Below are 20,355 nucleotides of genomic sequence, written 5' to 3'. Positions count from 1 at the left end.
TAATGTATCATTATAGACATCTCTGGTAGCCTAAAGATAGTTTAAAACTTTTGACATTTTTTACCTGTAAAACATGATAAGCAAAAACTCATTCATCACAAAAACTTTTGATTCTACAAAATCTACTATAATCAAGAAAATATAATTGTCTGTATTTATTCGTGTATGTCATCATAATAAATACCTGCATTTATCTGGGATTTATTTATTTACTATTTCATATTTTAAAGCCCTTGGAGGGGAAGATCTCGTTTGTTGAGCTACATACGTCATAGTAAAAAGATTTAGTCATTTAAAACATGATGTTGGTTTATCAAATGTTGCAGCACATTTCAGATCAGAGGTGCATGATAGCAGATGTTCTCTGCTCTGCATGAAGTTCAGCAATGATTTGGTGAAATGATTAATAACATTGCAATAAGAAAGGGTCTTCTGACAGACAGAGTAGGGAAGACCCTTTTTTCAATGAAAAATCTTTTTCATGCTCTACAATCAGTAAACTCTGTAACAAACATGATCTGTAATTGTTTCAAAACTCACCAGACGACTTCATGATTGGCTCGAGGACAGGACACAAAAGACAGGGTTGTGGTAACTGTAATATGATCTCAGAACACCTGAATACAGACATTTCTGTGGCTGAGAAATAAAAATGAGGTCAAGCAGGGTGTTCTTGTCTGTAGTGGCAGAAGTGATCAGCTGTGAATACCCTCTCGACTGAAACTGCTCCAGAATCTGTTTTCTTCCACTCTGCAACTGGTTCTCATTAAAATCTCCACACACAATTATTGGGTGACAGTCCATTATTTCAAGTGAATCTAAAAGACTTACCAGGTTTTGCATGAATGGTGTCAAACTGTAGTCAGGGGGTCTGTACACAACAGCAATGAGTGCAGGGAATGGAGCCTGAACCTTCAACACTAAAAACTCAAGATCAGTGACATTATGCAGATACTGTTTTACCTGAACCTGAAAATGATTCCTCAAATACACAACAACTCCCCCACCACTTCTGCTGGCCATGTGAGGAAAGTTTGTGTAGGACACATGTCTGTTGCGTTTGAACATGGTGTAGCCATCCAAATGAAGACTGTCTGCAACAAAGGAGCCTTGAAGGTGAGACTCAGTGAGACACAAAACATCTGCTAAACACATTTCATGATGACTCTTGATGTCACTGATGTGAGATGGCAAACCCTCTGTATTGTGATGGATCAGTGTAAGAGTGTCAAGTCTGCTGGCTGTTTCTCTGACCTGAAGAAGAGGCATCATTTCCTCAACACTGGCTTGTCTCATGGTTTGGAGCGCTGCAGTTACCTCGGGATTGGCGTAAATCTTTTTCTCATCCAAGTCCTGCAAATAGAGTCCACTGAGAGACGTCACCCTGCTGAGAGCAACGTAAGCCATACCTGGTTCAAAAATGTTCTTCATTGAAACTACAGCTGTCTGTGTTGTAAGACCCTGAGTTTTGTGAATTGTGCAGGCGAATGCTAGCTTTACAGGAAACTGTCTGCGTACTGCTCCTTTAAACTTCAGACTCTCCTCTGCTCTCTCAATGTAAACAAGATCATCAGATGCTGCATTAGCACTGCGGTTGTGTCTCATAGGCTGCCGGTTGTCCATCCTGAGCCCCAGTTTAATTATGTGTCCATCATTTTCAGATCTCACCACCTTTACCAGTATACCAAAAGCACCGTTGACTAAACCGTTTAGTGTGTCCAAGTTTCTGGTCAGCATGACTCGAGCTCCTTCAGCAACATTCAGAGTGTCAGGTAAATCATTTCGCCCACCTGTAAATGGTTTGTCTCTTCGTTCCATTCTGCCTGTACATTTATCCTTCTGGAAATCGTCTGCATTGATTATTATGATGTTTGAATGAAGCTTCTTCAGGGTATCTATGTTATGGGATTCCACATTCTTGTTGGTGGCATAAATGTGTAAGACCTCAGTTGGACATTCTTCTGGTGCAGTCACAGCCTGTGACAACAAATCTCTGTCGCACTGAGAAAGCTCATCTGTCTTTTCTTTGACTCTAATCCTGTTCAGCATCTCTGCAAAGGCCACATCATCTTTCTGACGCATGATCTCGGTTAGAGTGATCATCTGAAAATGTTCCTGCCATAGGTCAATCTGTTCTGGATCGTAAACACAGAGAGGTTTAGACTGTCGCACTGGTGGCAGCTGGTAAAAATCTCCAACAGCTAAAACTGACATTCCACCAAAAGGTCTCTGAGTGCCTTTGATTTGTTTCAGTCTTGCATCCACATAAGCAAAAAGGGGTTTTGAAACCATTGAAATCTCATCAATAACAATAATTTCAGCATTCATCAGCTCAGATCTGACTTCATCCAGTTGGTTACCAAGTCCTTGAATGGGTGGTTTCAGACTCCTGGGTAGTTTCAGTAGAGAATGTAACGTAGAGCCACTGATAGAAAAAGCTGCTGTACCGGTAAATGAAGTCAGTAAAACAGTTGGATTTGATATGTCAGCTTCTTCTGCATTAGCAGGCAGTCTGCTCAGGATCTTTGATGCTTCAGAATGAATACACTTAATCAGATGTGACTTTCCAGTTCCTGCACCACCGTTGATATAGAAGAAAAATGGATCTGGGTTCAAACCACAAACTCGCTGAATACACCAGTCTCTTATGGCATAGAACACGCAGGCCTGCTTCTGGTTCAGATTCTGATACATTACACGTACCACGGCTGGATCTACTGCAGGTTGTTCTCTGACGGCTCTGATCTTTGTTACAGCATCAGACTGACGACTGTAGTCGGGAACATTCTCCTGTTCGTTCTCATCATCAGAATGTCTCTCAGGAAGATTCTCATCGCATTGCAGCCTCACAACTTCAGATTCAGGAGCAAGATTACACCATTCATCAATCACAACATCCCTATTTTGTTCAAACTCTTCCAGTGCACTCTCAATATCCTCAGAGTTCTTCTCATACTTGTCTTTATTTCTTTTCACAATCCGTTTCACAGACTCACTGTGGTCTGAACATGGAATTCGTACAAAACCTGAGTTGTAGAAGGACTGATAGGTTTGGAACCCTTGTGGTTTCAGTTCCTGCTCTGATCTGTGTGGAAGGTAAAGTCTCAACAGTCGACCATAATATTGCTCAGGATCTTTTTCCTGTGAACAGTGGTAATATCTGATTATAGCTGGTTTATCATTCTTTCGCCTTTGTACAAATCCAAGCTGGTTTAGAAGAGGAAGCACATCTTTTCCTTCATTTGGACCACTCACCAACCTGCACAAGGCAGCAAAATCAGCCAGTGACATTTCCTCATATTCTGGGGTCTCAGGTCTGCATTTGTATTTATCACTCAAACTTGTCATCCAAATATTACAACTGTCGTGTGTTGTGCTTTCCAGGAAGCTCATGGGCCGACTCATTTTTACTGGGTTATCATCTGTTGGTACAAATACAACACTGCGGGAACATTTTTTCATTTTTAGGCCACAGACTCGAGTCACACACTCCTGTGCGCTGATCTCTCTCTTTTTTGAGTAAGCTTGCATCACAGCTCTCATTTCATCACATTCATTGACGGTGTTCTTATCAGAGTTGTCAATAACTGTCTTCAGGTATTCAGAGAGGCCAGATTCTTTCTTTGTTATATATTTACAGAGGTATTCTATACATGAATAGGCATTCAAAATGAATGAGACATCTAAATTAGAGTTCCAGGCTTCAAGCAGGTCTGGGTTGTAATTGTTGATCCAACACTCATTTGGGTCACGTTTCAGAATCAGAGCTGTTTTCTTGTTTATGTCTTGGAGGCATTGTTCATACTCATTCATTGTTAAGTTGCATCGTGACAGAATCTGCTCTATGGTGAGGGAAGCAGCTTCAGGTTCCTTCAGCAGGTTCAACAAAGGTCTGAGTTTGGCTTTTGCAGCTTCAGTGTCTGAATCCTCATCCTGTCTCACAATCATTGTTCTTGTGGCTGGTGGTTTGGGAAACCCAAATCTACAACCAGAGTTCACACTCTTAAAGCATGTCTTTGTGTGGTTTTTGCTGTGCTTTTGTAGCTCAGTGACTTTTTTGTGCAGTTCAGGTTGTTTTTCTGGATCAGGGAGTTGAGCTGAGATGTATCTGTCCACAAAGTCACAGACAGTTTGGTCATCATCCACATCTGCTTCTACCTTTTCTCGAATCCACAGCAACATGTGTATATGTGGACTACCTCTGTGCTGGAACTCAACTCTGTAAAAGTAATCAATGATCTCACCAAGGGGCTGTGCAGGAGAAAAAAGCAAATCTCTGAACAAAGCCTCAACACGTTTATCAAACATTCGCATGGTGGTTACTGGATTTGATCTTAGAATTTCACACTTTTCTGACCAGTCCAGGGCTTCAAAATCAACCTCTTCACCTTGCTGTCTCTTTATTGCTTGAATCACTTCAGGCCATCTCATCTCAGCAGCAGAGAAAGTGACAAAGAACTGAGGTGTTCCTATTTGGCGAACCATGCTGAATAGATCTCTGGTAGTTTTCTGCCAGTAAGCTGGAGTTCCTCTGAGTGGCTGCATAAATCTGATTGCATCTTTATTTCTTACCAGCTTCTCTACTTCTGTCTTACTTTGTAACATTCCTGATGTGATTTTGCGTCCATCTTTGGTCATAGTTTTACCTTTCCTTAGCTGTATTGTCATGCTGGAATTAGCCAAATGTATTTCAGTGACAAACTGTGAGAAAAACAAGTAATTTGTGTCTTTAGCAAATCTTGCATCAATGTTGAAAAGCCTTGACTTGAAGTAAGCACTTGGTGTGAGCTTGAGACGTCTCTTTTCATCCAGTGTATTCTGACCAGTAGGAAACTGCACAGGAAATGCCATGGCTTCCAAATGAGGAGTTCTGAAGAAGCTAACAGGATTGTTTCTTTCTGCAGGAGCCACACAATATGTGTTATCAGTGAAACAGAGAATCTCTTCTGAAATGTCTACAGGCTGCAGACAACTTTCTAGAGCAAAACCTCCATTGCTCAAATCACTTTCTGGTTCATCTGGATTTTGTTCCTCTGGTTGTTCATCACAGGATTGCATATTAATATCTTGGTCACTTTGAGACTCACTTTCACACAAAAGGGCATCTTTTTCATAGTTGTCAATTTCTATTAAATCTGCTTCATTATAATCATCACTTGCCATGCTGGCTTCATCACTGCTGTCATCATCAGGTAACGTTGGATCACAAAGCAATGCATCATCTCTGATAACAATATCTGTGTACTGTGGATGAATTTGTTTCAGTTTACGCAGAGCTTGAATGAGTTTAGACCAGGTGACAGTCTGGAACAGCTGATGGCCTTTGTAGCACAGTCGTCTTTTCAATTTCACCCTCATGATCTGTGATTGGCTTCTGATCCTCGGTAAACTGTCAACTGTTTGTTGGACCTCAGATGGTACACATACCACATTACCACGTATGAGTCTCTGTCTCCCCTTTGGAAGAGGAATAATCTTAGCAAATGGTATGCATTTGGCAATCAGATGTCTCTCCAGAATGTTGAGATCACAAAGTTCAGCTGGAATATCCTGCAGTTCTAAACCATTAACAGCAGCAAGCCTGGGCATGCATCCACTTTTGAGGGAACTGTGACATGTGTGACAGATATACTCTTTTTTTCTCTCAACAGGAAAGCTGCAGTGATCATGACATGCTTCATCACACACATGAACATATTTACCAGTTAGACACTGATGAGCTACAGTTTGGTGTTTTGAGTAATTTTGTCTTTTGCAGATTTTCACCTGATTAGGAAAAGAAGCTTTTAGACAAACAGTACAAACATAAGATGGTGCTGACTTAATGTTTGATCTGAAACAAGATATGGCCTCATTCATTAAAGTGTTCTCTGGATGACACTGTAAAGTCTCAGCTGGTCGATGCATCTGGCGATATTTCCGTTTTATATTCATTGCACATCTGATATTATGCATCTGTCTGAAAGAAAAACCGTTCCAATATTTTACTCTCATTCGTTCTCTCATATTGTCCTTGTGTTGTTGCTGAAATCGTCTCTCTTCTCCATAACGCTTAGTCATGTAAGATAGTTTTTTCTTTTTAAATTCTTCACTTTCTTTATATAGGTTATATACATATGACCTCATGTAAGCTTTATGTTTTTCTCTGAATTCAGCACAAGTTCTGTATATTCTTCTTATACGCTCTTTCTGCTTATCTCTGAATATGGGAGACTCTCTATATGTTCTTGTTACACGTTCCTTCTGCTTTTCTCTGAATATGGGAGACTCTCTATATGTTCTTGTTACACGTTCCTTCTGCTTTTCTCTGAATATAGGAGACTCTCTATATGTTCTTGTTACACGTTCCTTCTGCTTTTCTCTGAATATAGGAGACTCTCTATATGTTCTTGTTACACGTTCCTTCTGCTTTTCTCTGAATATGGTAGACTCTCTATATGTTCTTGTTATACGTTCCTTCTGCTTTTCTCTGAATATAGGAGACTCTCTATACGTTCTTGTTATACGTTCCTTCTGCTTATCTCTGAATAGGGGATTGTCTCTATATGTCCTTATGACACGTTCTCTTTTTCTCTCTCTAATTTTAGCACTTTCTCTATACATCTTTCTCAAATGTTCTCTGTGTTTCTCCTTATAGGTAGCATTTAATTTATACAGCTCATTTTTGTACAGACTCCTTTTATGTCTGTGATCAGGATCATTACACTTCTTAGTTGAGTTTTTTTTCTTTGTCTTGAAGCTTTCATCAAACCTGTACATCTGCCTTTCTTTCGTCTTCTGATTTTCCTTTCGTTGTGGTAGCTTTTGTTGGGCTAATAATCTTCTCCTCATTTTTTGCCTTTCCTGTTTATTACGTTTCAGCAGTTTATCTGAGAGATCCTCTGTTATCTTAGTTGAACTGGAGGCACTGTTTGAATCATTCTGAGGAACAGAATCTGGTGTTACCGGAGTTTCTCTCACAGAAGATGCAGAGGTTTTCTTTTCAAAATAATCAGAAGGATGTTTTTTTCCGGGAGCAGCTGTCTCATTTGAAGAATCAACTCTGGATGACATTACTTCACTGGTTAAATCTTTGGCCACAGGTTTCCGTGTCTGCTCAGTGTATATTTCGGAGTTTAATTCATGAACACGTTCATTTAAAGCTGGTGCTGGTGCACTTGTAGCTGTTTGTCTGTATTCGGTGGTTTGATTAGCATCTCTTTGGTCAGCAGCGTTTTCACTGTGAAACTCGATGGGCTGTAGTTCATAAGTACAGCTTGGTGCGATGCTGAACATTCTGTACAAACGTTTGATCCTGTCAATCATGTCATTAAGACGTGTGAATTTCAACATAACTGCAGTTCCACCACTTACACTTAGCGACAATGGCATACCAGTAGACTTACGTGGGTGAGGGTCAAAATATGCATATTCACCTGAAGTCAGCCTGCTAACAGCGATGACTGTTCCTCCCATGACTAGCAAAGCATAGCGAAACTCTGAAGCCAAACGCTGTAATCCCTGTTCAAGGCTCGGAAAGTGATCTGTACCATCAAATGTGCCGTAATGAGCAAACTGAGACATGTCGACTTGATACTCGTGTGTGCGGCTGGTAACAACTGAGGGAAGTTCATCGCAGGCTAGAAACACACTGTTCACAAACCTCAGTCTGGCATCTGAATAGACGGCATGGCCTTTGTCCAACACACGGTTTAGATCTGCTCTGGTAATAAATTCATCCTCGTGTAAGAATGACAGGAAAACCAAACTGTTAGCCATGCATTGCTGATTCCGGTACTTTCCATACCTAGGAGAAGCCTGGCTTCGGGAAGCACAGACGCTACTCACTCGTGGACTTTCACTGTTTGTAACCTGTACATGAGACTGTCCTGGAGCTTGTCCATCATGCTGTGTTTGTACAGTTAGCTGGGGTTCAGTCTGGATTACCTGCATAACTTCAGGCTCTGGGACAGACACTGAGGGAACACTTCTCTTTACCACATCTGCATAAGACACTGTGGCTGTCTCTCCATCATGCTGTGTTTGTACAGTTAGCTGGGGTTTAGTCTGGATTACCTGCATAACTTCAGGCTCTGGGACAGACACTGAGGGAACACCTTTCTTTACCACATCTGCATAAGACACTGTGGCTGTCTCTCCATCATGCTGTGTTTGTACAGTTAGCTGGGGTTCAGTCTGGATTACCTGCACAACTTCAGGCTCTGGGACAGACACTGAGGGAACACTTCTCTTTACCACATCTGCATAAGACACTGTGGCTGTCTGAACACTGCTCTGCACTTCTGTGCTGGGAAAAGCTGAAACACACACCTTTACCTGCTCACTGCTCTGAGAAACATTCACCTGTTCTTTCTGCTTTTGCCATCTAAGCTTCTGGGACTGCGACCTTTGACTTTTTCTTGGCATTTTGCTGAAGTACAATCTGGAGCTTATATGTGTTTATACACAAATATAAACAAAACTGAACCTTGAAACAGAAAAACTTATAACTCCTTAAGTTACTGTTAAATCTGAGAAATGTACTATTATACTATAAAATGTTTTTATGAATATATGAATAGATGTTAAAAAGCTGATTTGTACTCCAAACTCAAAATAAAGGAAATTCAAAGTTCTCTGGAAACAATTTGGTCCGTTTTATTGTAGCTCTTTTAGAAACGGGGTTTCTTCAGCTGGATGTTCTGCAGCAGTCAGGAAACAGGAAGTCTGGGTCCTCAGGCACTTCTCGATGACAATACTGACTGAATACTTACACTGAGTGACAAAATGGGTTTGTCCTTAAATAATAATACTATAAACTTGCAGTCAAATGTTATAGCCAATGAAACAGACTAACAGACTGGATCTGATTTATTATTTATCTGAATGTATGTATTACAAAATAACCAGATTATCTTATTACAAATAAACTTATAAAAAGGTGATATTTTATACAATTGATCAAAGTAAGCCAAACTAGCAGTCCAAACTAAAGTCTAATGCAAAATTAAAATGACAAATGTAGGGCTGTGTAAGTAGTTTCTACTATAAATTCTACTGTACTGTAATTCTACTACTGTATATTCAACTTGTAATTTAAAGCAAAATGACTGAATGTGAGAGAGCTTAATGACAGGAAAGAAAGAGCAGTGAGAGCAGAGATCTCTCAGAATTCTGTAACAGATAGATCAAGTTCTGGTAACTTGGATTTCTGAAAATTGGATTCTGAAAGGATTCTCAAAACTTGGATTCTCAAATTAGATAGAGCAGTAGAGATAGAGGGATACAAGATGGAATGGCTTTCAAATTAGATAGAGCGGTAGGGATAGAGGGATACAAGATAGAATGGCTTTCAAATTAGATAGAGCAGTAGGGATAGAGGGATACAAGATAGAATGGCTTTCAAATTAGATAGAGTTGGGAGAGTGATAGGATAGACAGAATTGCTTATAATGATAGAGAGAGAGAGAGGATCTTCTGCAGCAGGTCACCTGTAAGACACAAAAGGCATGGAATTAGTCATATTTCCAACATGCTTGGATTTACCATATTCTTCAGACTATATGGCATACCTAAAATCCTGTCATTATCTCAAAAACATACAATGTGCCTAGCGTATCGATTCTGGTTATGCTTACTGACCTCAAACGGGATTTCTGTGGTACACAGCGCTCAAAATTCTGTCAAATATTTTAGTAAGACTTCGTAAGCTACAAAGCTGTGCTGCTTGATGTATTGTCAGAGCATTATGGCTACCATAGTCAGGACCCTCGTAGAGTAATTCGTACGGTGCTTCAACATAACATTATGGTGTGTGTACAAGGACCTGGCACGTGCTAAGAGACATGCTTAAGAAGCAGATTTCAAACTGATCAACCCATGAAGAGTTTGATGGATTTGTGGATGAGGAATGAACTGAAAAAGTGAGTGTATTGTTCTGTATTTTATGTGTTACAACTGAACAGTGTTGAGAGTTGTTTGTGAATGACTTGAATAAAGTTTGACTTATCTGACTGTTTGTTTGGCTTAATCTGCCTTAAAAACAGGCTTGTTTATTGACATTATGCCTTATAATCTCAAAAATACAATACATGTAGGGCTTTAAATACTAAAGACTTCTACAGTAAATTATTGGACTGAACAGAATGACAATGTTTAACAAATGATGGTGGAACTGTTATAAGGACATTTTTACATTCTATTAAAACAATAAACTAAGTCTATAAACTCAAACTAAGACGTGCTGCTACAGTAACTTACTGTAAATATTAAATGGTCCAACAAAACCAACACACTGAGGTTACAGCACAGTTTCAGGTCACTCTGTATGAATTTTGGCAAAATGAGAAATTTGGAGACAGCTAGTTTCTACACAGCAGTTTCTACATATTTCAGTCACATTTGGGGCATGTTTGATACACAGCAATAAGCACTACACTAAATCTATAATAAACTTATCATAGCTGATATAAAGGCCTAATTAGCAAAATTTAGTATGATGATCATTTCTTTGTAGATCATTTCATGATAAAAAGAACAGAAGTGAGTGCTGTATCTGAGCTGGTGCATGTAAGATCTTTGCTGGAGATTCCCACATTTCTTAAACAAACAAACAAACAAACAAACAAACAAACATGACTTTCAGACAGTTCATCTTTTGTAAATTAGGGCAGGATTATTTTCAAAAAACAGCCTTGATAAAAATATCAGGCCACTATAAAATGTCTTATGTTTATGTTTTCATCCCACCTATATTTTGCAAGTCATTATGACAAATTACAAAAAGCAGTTTTTAGGCAGTGATTTAAGGGAAGAAGCTTTTGAAATCCACCATGCCCTACCACCAGTGGTCTCAAACTCTGGTTGTTAAGGCCTGGTGTCCAGAAACTTTTCTATGTGTCCCTGTTGCAACACACCTGAATAACATTAGTAGGTCATTAGCAAAACTCTACAGAACGTGACTGCATGCTGAGGTGGTAATTCAGGAATTTGATTCATGTTATAGCAGCTCATGAGTGAATGAACATGATGCAATGAAAGTACTTTTAGAAGTACATTTTTCCAAACACTTAAATTACTTAAATTTGAACAGTCTTCGGGGATGCCACTTCAACACAGTCAAATTCTATACTCTCACTAATGACCTACAAATGTTATTCAGGTGTTTTGTAACAGGGACATGTGGAAAAGCTTCAGGACACCGGCCCTTGAAGAGTGGAGTTTGAGACCCCTGCCCTATGTGAATATTTAATTGTCCCTAAACTGCTAGTCGTGAGCTGCTCTAATGTGAAACAAACACATATAGTTCTGTAAAGGTTTACAAAGAGATTTCTAAGGATCTGGAGACCCCAGAAAACAGAAACCCTCCCAGACGTTTTTGCCTGTTCAGCTACAACAAGTTGCCTAATAATATCTCGATGATAACCAAGAGCTGTGCTGACTAACTGCACTAAACTGAATCATCTATAGTGAGAGAAAAACACCAGCATTAAAGTCAAACATGGTGCTGTTACTGTGATGTCCCAGAGTTCCTTTACTACTTCAGGACCTACATCAACTCATCAGGTCCTGGGCTTAAGTTTAATCACACAAGCAAGTCCAATTGAATGAATGAAACAAAACACTTGGTGTAAACGAATCAGTCTGGACTTTAATGAAATTAAGATACTTGGTATGACTTGAAAACCCTATCCATCCATCCATCCATCCATCCATTCGCTTCCGCTTATCCTTTTCAGGGGGCACTGGAGCCTATCCCACCTGTCATAGGGCGAGAGGCAGGGTACACCCTGGACAGGTCGCCAGTCTGTCGCAGGGCCAACACACAGGGACAGACAACCATTCGCACTCACATTCATTCGCAGATACACACCTAGTGACAATTTGGATTATTCAATTAACCTATCCCCACAAGCTGCATGTCTTTGGACGGTGGGAGGAAGCCGGAGTACCCGGAGGGAACCCACGCAAACACCGGGAGAACATGCAAACTCCACACAGAAAGACCCCGGCCTGATGTTGGAATTAAACTCAGGACCTTCTTGCTGTGCGGCAACAGTGCTAACCACCGTGGTACTTGGTATGACTTGAAAACCCTATATTGGGCCTTAATTAAGACTTTTTTCTTTTCTTTTTTTGCCTGTCCTGTTTGGATCTAATTAAGACAATTCTGAAATTATAGTGGACCAAAATCAACCAGTGATGTAAACCAGTCATTACCAGTTACTGTAAATGCTTGATGGTAATTGTTGCTATCAGGGCATCCACAGCTGGGTATTAGAGACCAATATGTTTTTACATTAGACCAGGTTGTTCTGGTTCAAAAATGAAATCATCACTTTAAAACTGCTTTTTGTATTTATCCAGGTCATCCTTGTTAGATGATTTGAAACATGTGAAAAAAAGCATAAACAAAATAAATCTGCAAGGAAGAAAGACCTTTCTCAGCACTGTACTGCAGACAAAACCTATACTTACCAGACTTGCGACGATCAGATCAGTATCCTAGAGAAAGGAAACAACACATCAGATCACTGTTTAATGACTTACACTGTTGAACCTCTTCACACACAATCCAATTTACTGTGACATGAAATAACTAGTAAGATCCTCAATTTCTTCAAGCCTTTATGAACTCACTGTAGTCTAAAGAGGACAAACTTTAGTTACAGAGTCTCACATGACGATGACATGTGTAATAAAGGCATGCATACTACAGAAGTGCAAAGAAGAGGCACCTATATTTGTTGGTACAGATTATGGCTTTTTAGCTCCATCATTTTCTATCACAAGTCAGTGCTTAATAAAGTGTGGAAAAACCACAACTGTTAGAATCAACGGAAAACCTCATTAGGTTTTAGTTCTGATCTGAATATGTAAATCCTAAAATACATGTAAATTCTGACATGTTATAGTAACAACAGTGGCACGCCATTTTTGCAATTAATTTCTTAAAAATTATAATAAAAAGTCCTTCCATTGTACCTGTTGGCAGGAATCTTTTTGTATTTTGCAATATTTCCCTTTTATATATAATTTTCAAACACATTGTATCAAGCAACTTATTAAGAAACTGATTTAAACTTAGTGTACATAAATTACACACAGGCTTTAACATACACAACATTGCCTACTCACAACTCTGGTTCTCTTAGTCTTTTATTATTGCTTAAATGTTTAACGTACCACTTCTGTTCACTCAGGCAAAAATACTTCTATAGTGGTCTGACTTTAATGTAATACATAAGCAGAATATGAGTGAAGATATAAATCAACAACTGTGGTGCTCTTAAGTGTTTAAGCTAGGGCTGCTCAATTAATCGAATTTTAATCACGATTACGATCTGGGCTTTCAACGATCATTAAAAATGACTGAGCCGATTATTAGCCCCTCCATCATTTATCCGCGAGACCTTAAAGGCCGGTCCGTGAAAATATTGTCGGGCATAAACCGGTCCGTGGCTCAAAAAAGGTTGGAGACCGCTGATTAAGAGGACCCGAGGGAAGCTCGGAAAGCTAAGCAGAAGTTATTTGGAGAGTGACTGCCGTTGGTTGAAAAGAGTTTAAAAAAAAAAACTTCAGTGGTGTTGCACACTATTTTATATTATTTTTTAAAAGTCATTGTTAACCCTTTAAAGCCGGTCAGAGCAGCACGCTCCGTTTTGCGTAACTATTTTTAAATCCCTGTAGAACCTGAACCGTGTAAGCTAGCGCAATCATTTGTTTTGCATATGAAACCGGAGGAGTTGTACTTACATCTGATGCCATCAGCTTGTCCTCGGTCACGGTTTCGTTCCACATATAGCTTTGCAAAAATTGCATAAAAAGCGCTTGGAGGAACAAAAACATAATATTCCAGAAACACGCTTCGCCGTTCCTATCAGCTGTTCGTAACACTTCCCACAGTGAAATGATGCACATGCTGTTTTCTTTGCAAATTTGCATCATAGGATTGTTTTTTGTTTTTCCTGCAGTATATAAAAATTGCTGTATCTCCAAAATAAAACTATGAAGACACTCAAAATAAATTTCCTGTGGTGGGAAACTATTTTTTGCAACTTTTTTTGTATTTAAAGTTTTGAGGGATAAACCTCTTAAACTTCTCCAAGTAGAAATATATGTAAACAAAACAAAAGCGATTTTCAAATTTTTTTTTGTAGTTTATTGCACTTTTTTGCAATTTATGTAATTACTATGGACTTAATGCATACATATTATTAAAATATGGGCTATAACAGTTGTATTGATGTATAGCAACTTGAAATGCTCCCACAAATGGCACTACAGCATGTAAAAAAAATAAATAAAAATAATATAAGCTCTGGTGGACTTGGTTCTATAGTAGGTCTTAAAGGGTTAAATAAATATCGTCAAATAATCGTGATCTCAATTTCAGTGAAAATAATCGTGATTATCATTTTTGCCATAATCGAGCAGCCCTAGTTTAAGCTACCACTTACACTAACTCACCTAAAATGCGTTCATAGTTATGTCTGCTAGGTAAATCCATAAACAAACGGAGAACATGAACAACTGTATAAAAACAGTTGTTTGTGTTCAAACATAAAAATCAGACACAAATGGCCTGTTAAACTTCAGGGACAGTCAGAGGTCATGTGTGGGGCCTTTGCTGCTACAAGGTATAAATTCTGACCATTTGTTTTTGCCCATCAGTAAATGGTAATGTCACAAAAACCAAACTACGTTAGGTAAGTTGCTAAACATGTTACACAGTGACAATGTCATATTACTGCAGTTACAATTGCTGCTTACTTACCAGCAAAGGCAAAACCGAAGTTCTGTTTCACTCTGTAACAAAAGAACAAAAATACAGAATCAGACAACTGAAATCAGCATCAGAGTCAATACTGCATCACAATCTGTAGTGGGAAAAAAAATCTGTTAAATTCTTTGTTTACAACAGCTTTACTATAAACACCCCATCTTCTCTTTCTGCACCTTATTAAAGATTTCTGTCTTTATTAAGGTGATGTGTCGTTTTATCCATCTGCAATTCCACAGAAATTCCTCATGAATGTAAAGCTCTAATACTTTGGTGCTATTACATAACACAGCAGATACCACAAGCAATGATTTGCTCGCACTGCACACTTGATCAAATGATAACATCACAGTTTCAAAGCGTGCAACAATCACAAATAATACTTGATACTATAAATGCTTGATGGTAGTTCTTCGTATCAGGGCTTCCACAGCTGGGTATTAGAGACCAGCATGTTCTCACATTAGAACAGATAGCTCTGGTTTGGTTTTCTCTGCTTCATACGTGAAATCATCACTTTAAAATGCTTTTTTGTATTTATTCATATCATCCCTGTTAGATGATTTGAAACATGTGACAAAAAAGCATGAACAAAATAAATCTGCAAGGAAGAAAGACTTTTCCCAGCACTGTACCTCAGACAAAATGAACTCACTTTAGTCTAAAGAGGGCAAAATTTAATTGCAGAGTCTCAAATGGCCTTAACATGTGTAATAAAAACAATAATTACTACAGAAATGCTTTGATAAGCCTTTAAAATTAGACATAAATGGCCTATTAAACTTCAGGGACATTTTTAGGGACACTCAGAGATCTAGTGGGGGGGGGGGGGGGGGGGGGCTTTAATGCTTATAAATCCTAAATGTGTTTTTGCCCATGAGCAAATGGCAAGATATCACAAAAAGCCAAACTATTGTATGTAAATTGCTAAAAATGTTACACAATCACTGTTTACTTACCAGCAAAGGCAAAACCAAGCTTTATTTCACTCTGTGTAACAAAAGACAAAGAACAAAAATACAGGATCAGAAAACTCAAATCAGCATCAATACTGCATCACTCTCTGTTGTCAAAAAGATTCACTAAACTTCTTTGTTTACTACAGCTGGAATACAAACAACAACTCTCCTCTGTTTTCTTTGGTCTACATCTCATTTAAGATTGCAAAACACTCATACATGAAAAACTGCACGACATATTTTTAAGGCTTTAATATTTGAGGTGGTCTGCATTCAAATTCTACTTCCTAAAATATTACCAACTGCACATAGTATCATAGTAAATATGCTGTAGTTTTAAAATAAATATCTATGTACCATACTAATAATAATATACTGCCATATTTTATTTATGTGAAGGTGGGCTGTTGTTTATTTCATTAATTTCCCACAAAGTGAGAATTTAAACTGTGCTGCAGATTTAGGTTGGCACAAAGAAGCCTTTGTTAAACAGTTCTTAAAAATTAAAGTCTACATATTAGGAGTTCTTATTATTCTTGGGCTATGTCCACACGTACACAGGTACTTTTGAAAATGGAGATTTTTCTATGCGTTTGCACCTTTCGTCCACACTTAAACGGCGTTTTCGGTCACTGAAAAACTAAAAACGCTTGCCAGAATATTTTCGAAAACTCCGTTTTTGCATTTATGTGTGGACAGGGAAACGGAGAAAACGCAGCGCCTTTTTTGACGTCACACTGTGCGCCACGTTATTGTTTCGGTGAAATGCATTTCTACAATACGGTTACTGTTAATTGTTCTCTCTGCAGTGTTTAAATGCTTACATATGCGCACACAGTTACTGTCCCCCCACAGATATGACTCGGTTCTGCTTCTATGCCCCATCTTTGTTTACCATTTCCCACCGAGGCTTCTAGACTTCTGATTGGCCAACATTTCTACACGGTTAGGAATATAGCGCCACCTGCTGCTTTGGCATGTTCCTAGCAGCGTTCTCCTTCATTTCTGCATTTATGTGTGGACGGGATTGTTTTTTAAAACAGAAACGGAAAATCTCCGTTTTCAAAAATACCCGTGTATGTGGGGACATAGCCTATGTTTAATCCTCAGTTTCTCCCCCCTCCTTTGTCTTAATTAACCCACAAGACCTGCACACACGTGACTCTTTTTCTCCCGTGTTCGGTCAGAGGCGGTAAAATGGCTCCTTTGATCTTGCCGACAGCTGACACTGAATCTAAGATGGCGGTTCGTTAAAAACTTTACAGCATAAAGAATGAGGCTGTTTTAACCAACTGATTTGTGAAGAGAACTAACTGCACCTTATGTAACAGACTGACAAACACACCAAATGTAATTAATAAAACAACACATCAACCGTGGTTCACAGTCAAATTTTCATTTCACACTGGGCTCAAAGGAGCGCTAGGCATTAGCATCGGGTTGTTAGCTCATCAAACACTCCTTTTACATACAAAAATGACAAAGTTTCACTAAGAAAAAGCAACCACCGTGTTACTCTAATATGAGTTATACCTCGGTTGGCTTTATAAATCACTAAAAGAACTCGTTAAATCGCACAAACAGACTATAAACATTTAGGAGAGAAGAGGAGAAGCAGAGGAGCAGCACTCACCCAGAGCGGACTCAGCGAAGTGTGCGGAAAGGCGGATGTCCGGCAGTCAGGTAAAAGATGAGGCGTTCACGGGTAGTAGGAAATTCCAGTATTACACACAATGGGCATTGTAAACATCAAAAATGTAGGTGATTTTAAATATTCTATACAATATTTATTTGCTACAGAAAAAACTCGCAGAACTTTAAATCTATAACTTGAATAAATATTATTAGAAGGCTCTACTCCTGAACACCAACACCAAAGAGCTGAGTTCACCAGACCTGAAAAAAAAAACAACAACAACCAGTCCAGGACAGTCAGTCTGCAAAGATGTTTTAAAGACAAATATATATATATATAAACATTATCCATTAAGGATTCCCCTCAAAACAAATGACTATAATTTCCTAACCGTAAGGGCTAGAACGGTCACTGCACCGTTTTGTTCAGAAGAGATGGGGGAATCTTCAAGTGTTGACAATTTATCATTAAAATATGAATTTTTAGAGATATATGACATGGATGACTTGTTGACTTAGAAGCCACGAATTCCCCAATATGCAAATTTGAATGCCTGAGGCCACATATATGATTGGCTGGCTGGGAAGCTGTGCAGGCCCTGATTTGTGGATTTGAATTCCTCAGCCCTCAGATATGATTGGCTGGCTTAGAAGCCATGAAGGCCCCAATATGCAAATTTGAATGCCTCAGGACACTTATATGATTGGCTGGGAAACCGTGCAGGCCCTGATTTGAAAATTTGAATGTCTCAGTCCTCACAGAGGATTGGCTGCCTGGGGACCTGGCAGAAATATATAGAAATACTATGATTAAGCATAAATACTACATTTAGTAGAAATACTATGTTTTAGCACAAATACTATAAAAAGCAGAAATACTATAATTTAGCAGAAATACCATATTAAGCACAAATCACATAAAAAGCAGAAATACTATATTAAGCACAAATCCTATTAAAAGCAGAAATACTATATTAAGTACAAATCTTATGAAATAGCAGAAACAGTATGATTTAGCACAATAGTAATAAGTTAAACAGAAAAATTGGAAAAGCAAAATGGACAGCTGAAAAAATGCTGAACATGCTGAGGGTCCCTCAAATATACTTGTTAAATGAAAAAATCAGCATAAAAATGCACAGGGAGAGAGAAGTAAGTTTCTAGGTCAGCCTGGGAGCTGCTGAATTTGAATCCACCAATCAGAGAGCCTGTGTACTTTTCCCCGCCAAAACAGGTGCATCTTTTTACACACGCAGCAGAGAGAGGCACAGGATTATTGCAGCCTATTTCTCATAGTGAGGACTCCCCTCAAACAAATGACCATAATTTCCAAACCGTAGGGGCTAGAGCGGTCATTCTTACACCGTTTTGTTCAGAAGAGATGGGGGAATCTTCCAGTGTTAACAATTTATCATTAAAATGTGAATTTTTAGAGATATACGACATGGATGACTTGTTGACTTAGAAGCCACGAATTCCCCAATATGCAAATTTGAATGCCTGAGGCCACATATATGATTGGCTGGCTGGGAAGCCGTGCAGGCCCTGATTTGTGGATTTGAATTCCTCAGCCCTCAGATATGATTGGCTGGCTTAGAAGCCATGAAGGCCCCAATATGCAAATTTGAATGCCTCAGGACACATATATGATTGGCTGGGAAAAAGTGCAGGCCCTGATTTGAAAATTTGAATGTCTAAGTCCTCACAGAGGATTGGCTGCCTGGGGACCTGGCAGAAATATATAGAAATACTATGATTAAGCATAAATACTACATTTAGTAGAAATACTATGTTTTAGCACAAATACTATAAAAAGCAGAAATACTATAATTTAGCAGAAATACTATATTAAGCACAAATCCTATAAAAAGCAGAAATACTATATTAGGTACAAATCCTATAAAAAGCAGAAATACTATATTAAGCACAAATTCTATAAAAAGCAGAAATACTATATTAAGCACAAATCCTATTAAAAGCAGAAATACTATATTAAGCACAAATCTTATGAAATAGCAGAAACAGTATGATTTAGCACAATAGTAATAAGTTAAACAGAAAAATTGGAAAAGCAAAATGGACAGCTGAAAAAATGCTGAACATGCTGAGGGTCCCTCAAATATACTTGTTAAATGAAAAAATCAGCAAAAAAATGCACAGGGAGAGAGAAGTAAGTTTCTAGGTCAGCCTGGGAGCTGCTGAATTTGAATCCACCAATCAGAGAGCCTGTGTACTTTTTCCCGCCAAAACAGGTGCATCTTTTTACACACGCAGCAGAGAGAGGCACAGGATTATTGCAGCCTATTTCTCATAGTGAGGACTCCCCTCAAACAAATGACCATAATTTCCAAACCGTAGGGGCTAGAGCGGTCATTCTTACACCATTTTGTTCAGAAGAGATGGGGGAATCTTCCAGTGTTAACAATTTATCATTAAAATGTGAATTTTTAGAGATATACGACATGGATGACTTGTTGACTTAGAAGCCACGAATTCCCCCAATATGCAAATTTGAATGCCTGAGGCCACATATATGATTGGCTGCCTGGGAAGCCGTGCAGGCCCTGATTTGTGGATTTGAATTCCTCAGCCCTCAGATATGATTGGCTGGCTTAGAAGCCATGAAGGCCCCAATATGCAAATTTGAATGCCTCAGGACACATATATGATTGGCTGGGAAACCGTGCAGGCCCTGATTTGAAAATTTGAATGTCTAAGTCCTCACAGAGGATTGGCTGCCTGGGGACCTGGCAGAAATATATAGAAATACTATGATTAAGCATAAATACTACATTTAGTAGAAATACTATGTTTTAGCACAAATACTATAAAAAGCAGAAATACTATAATTTAGCAGAAATACTATATTAAGCACAAATCCTATAAAAAGCAGAAATACTATATTAGGCACAAATCCTATAAAAAGCAGAAATACTATATTAGGCACAAATCCTATAAAAAGCAGAAATACTATATTAGGCACAAATCCTATAAAAAGCA

At 38.7% G+C, this 20,355-nt stretch overlaps 2 protein-coding genes across 2 annotated transcripts; both read right to left on the bottom strand.

The window, feature by feature from the left end:
* Positions 1-836: 836 nt before the first annotated feature.
* LOC145422343 (uncharacterized) lies at positions 837-5,045 on the bottom strand. The gene is made up of 2 exons (XM_080293586.1): positions 1,255-5,045; positions 837-1,094 (listed from the first exon to the last, which is right to left on the bottom strand). The coding sequence occupies exons 1-2, from the start codon at positions 4,849-4,851 to the stop codon at positions 984-986; spliced, it is 3,708 nt and encodes a 1,235-aa protein (XP_080149712.1). The 5' UTR covers positions 4,852-5,045; the 3' UTR covers positions 837-983.
* Positions 5,046-5,354: 309 nt separating this feature from the next.
* Positions 5,355-17,623, bottom strand: LOC145422614 (uncharacterized). Its single transcript, XM_080294158.1, has 6 exons — positions 17,354-17,623; positions 15,721-15,751; positions 14,756-14,787; positions 12,457-12,483; positions 6,839-9,470; positions 5,355-5,457 (listed from the first exon to the last, which is right to left on the bottom strand). The coding sequence occupies exons 5-6, from the start codon at positions 8,404-8,406 to the stop codon at positions 5,355-5,357; spliced, it is 1,671 nt and encodes a 556-aa protein (XP_080150284.1). The 5' UTR covers positions 8,407-9,470; positions 12,457-12,483; positions 14,756-14,787; positions 15,721-15,751; positions 17,354-17,623.
* Positions 17,624-20,355: the final 2,732 nt, after the last annotated feature.

This window comes from Astatotilapia calliptera, chromosome 19, assembly GCF_964374335.1.
Source record: "Astatotilapia calliptera chromosome 19, fAstCal68.1, whole genome shotgun sequence".
Taxonomy (NCBI): Eukaryota; Metazoa; Chordata; class Actinopteri; order Cichliformes; family Cichlidae; genus Astatotilapia; species Astatotilapia calliptera.
Note: the sequence above shows the minus strand (reverse complement) of the source record. Positions and strands in the feature narration are given on the sequence as shown.

Coding starts and splice junctions, on each gene's coding strand:
- LOC145422343 (XM_080293586.1), bottom strand. CDS start 4,851: ATGGCATTTCCTGTGCAGTTTCCTACTGGTCAGAATACACTGGATGAA. Junction 1,095..1,254: donor AAATGATGCCTCTTCTTCAG/GTCAGAGAAACA, acceptor CCTTTGTTGCAG/ACAGTCTTCATTTGGATGGC.
- LOC145422614 (XM_080294158.1), bottom strand. CDS start 8,406: ATGCCAAGAAAAAGTCAAAGGTCGCAGTCCCAGAAGCTTAGATGGCAA. Junction 5,458..6,838: donor AAACGTAATAAACAGGAAAG/GCAAAAAATGAG, acceptor CCTCTTCCAAAG/GGGAGACAGAGACTCATACG.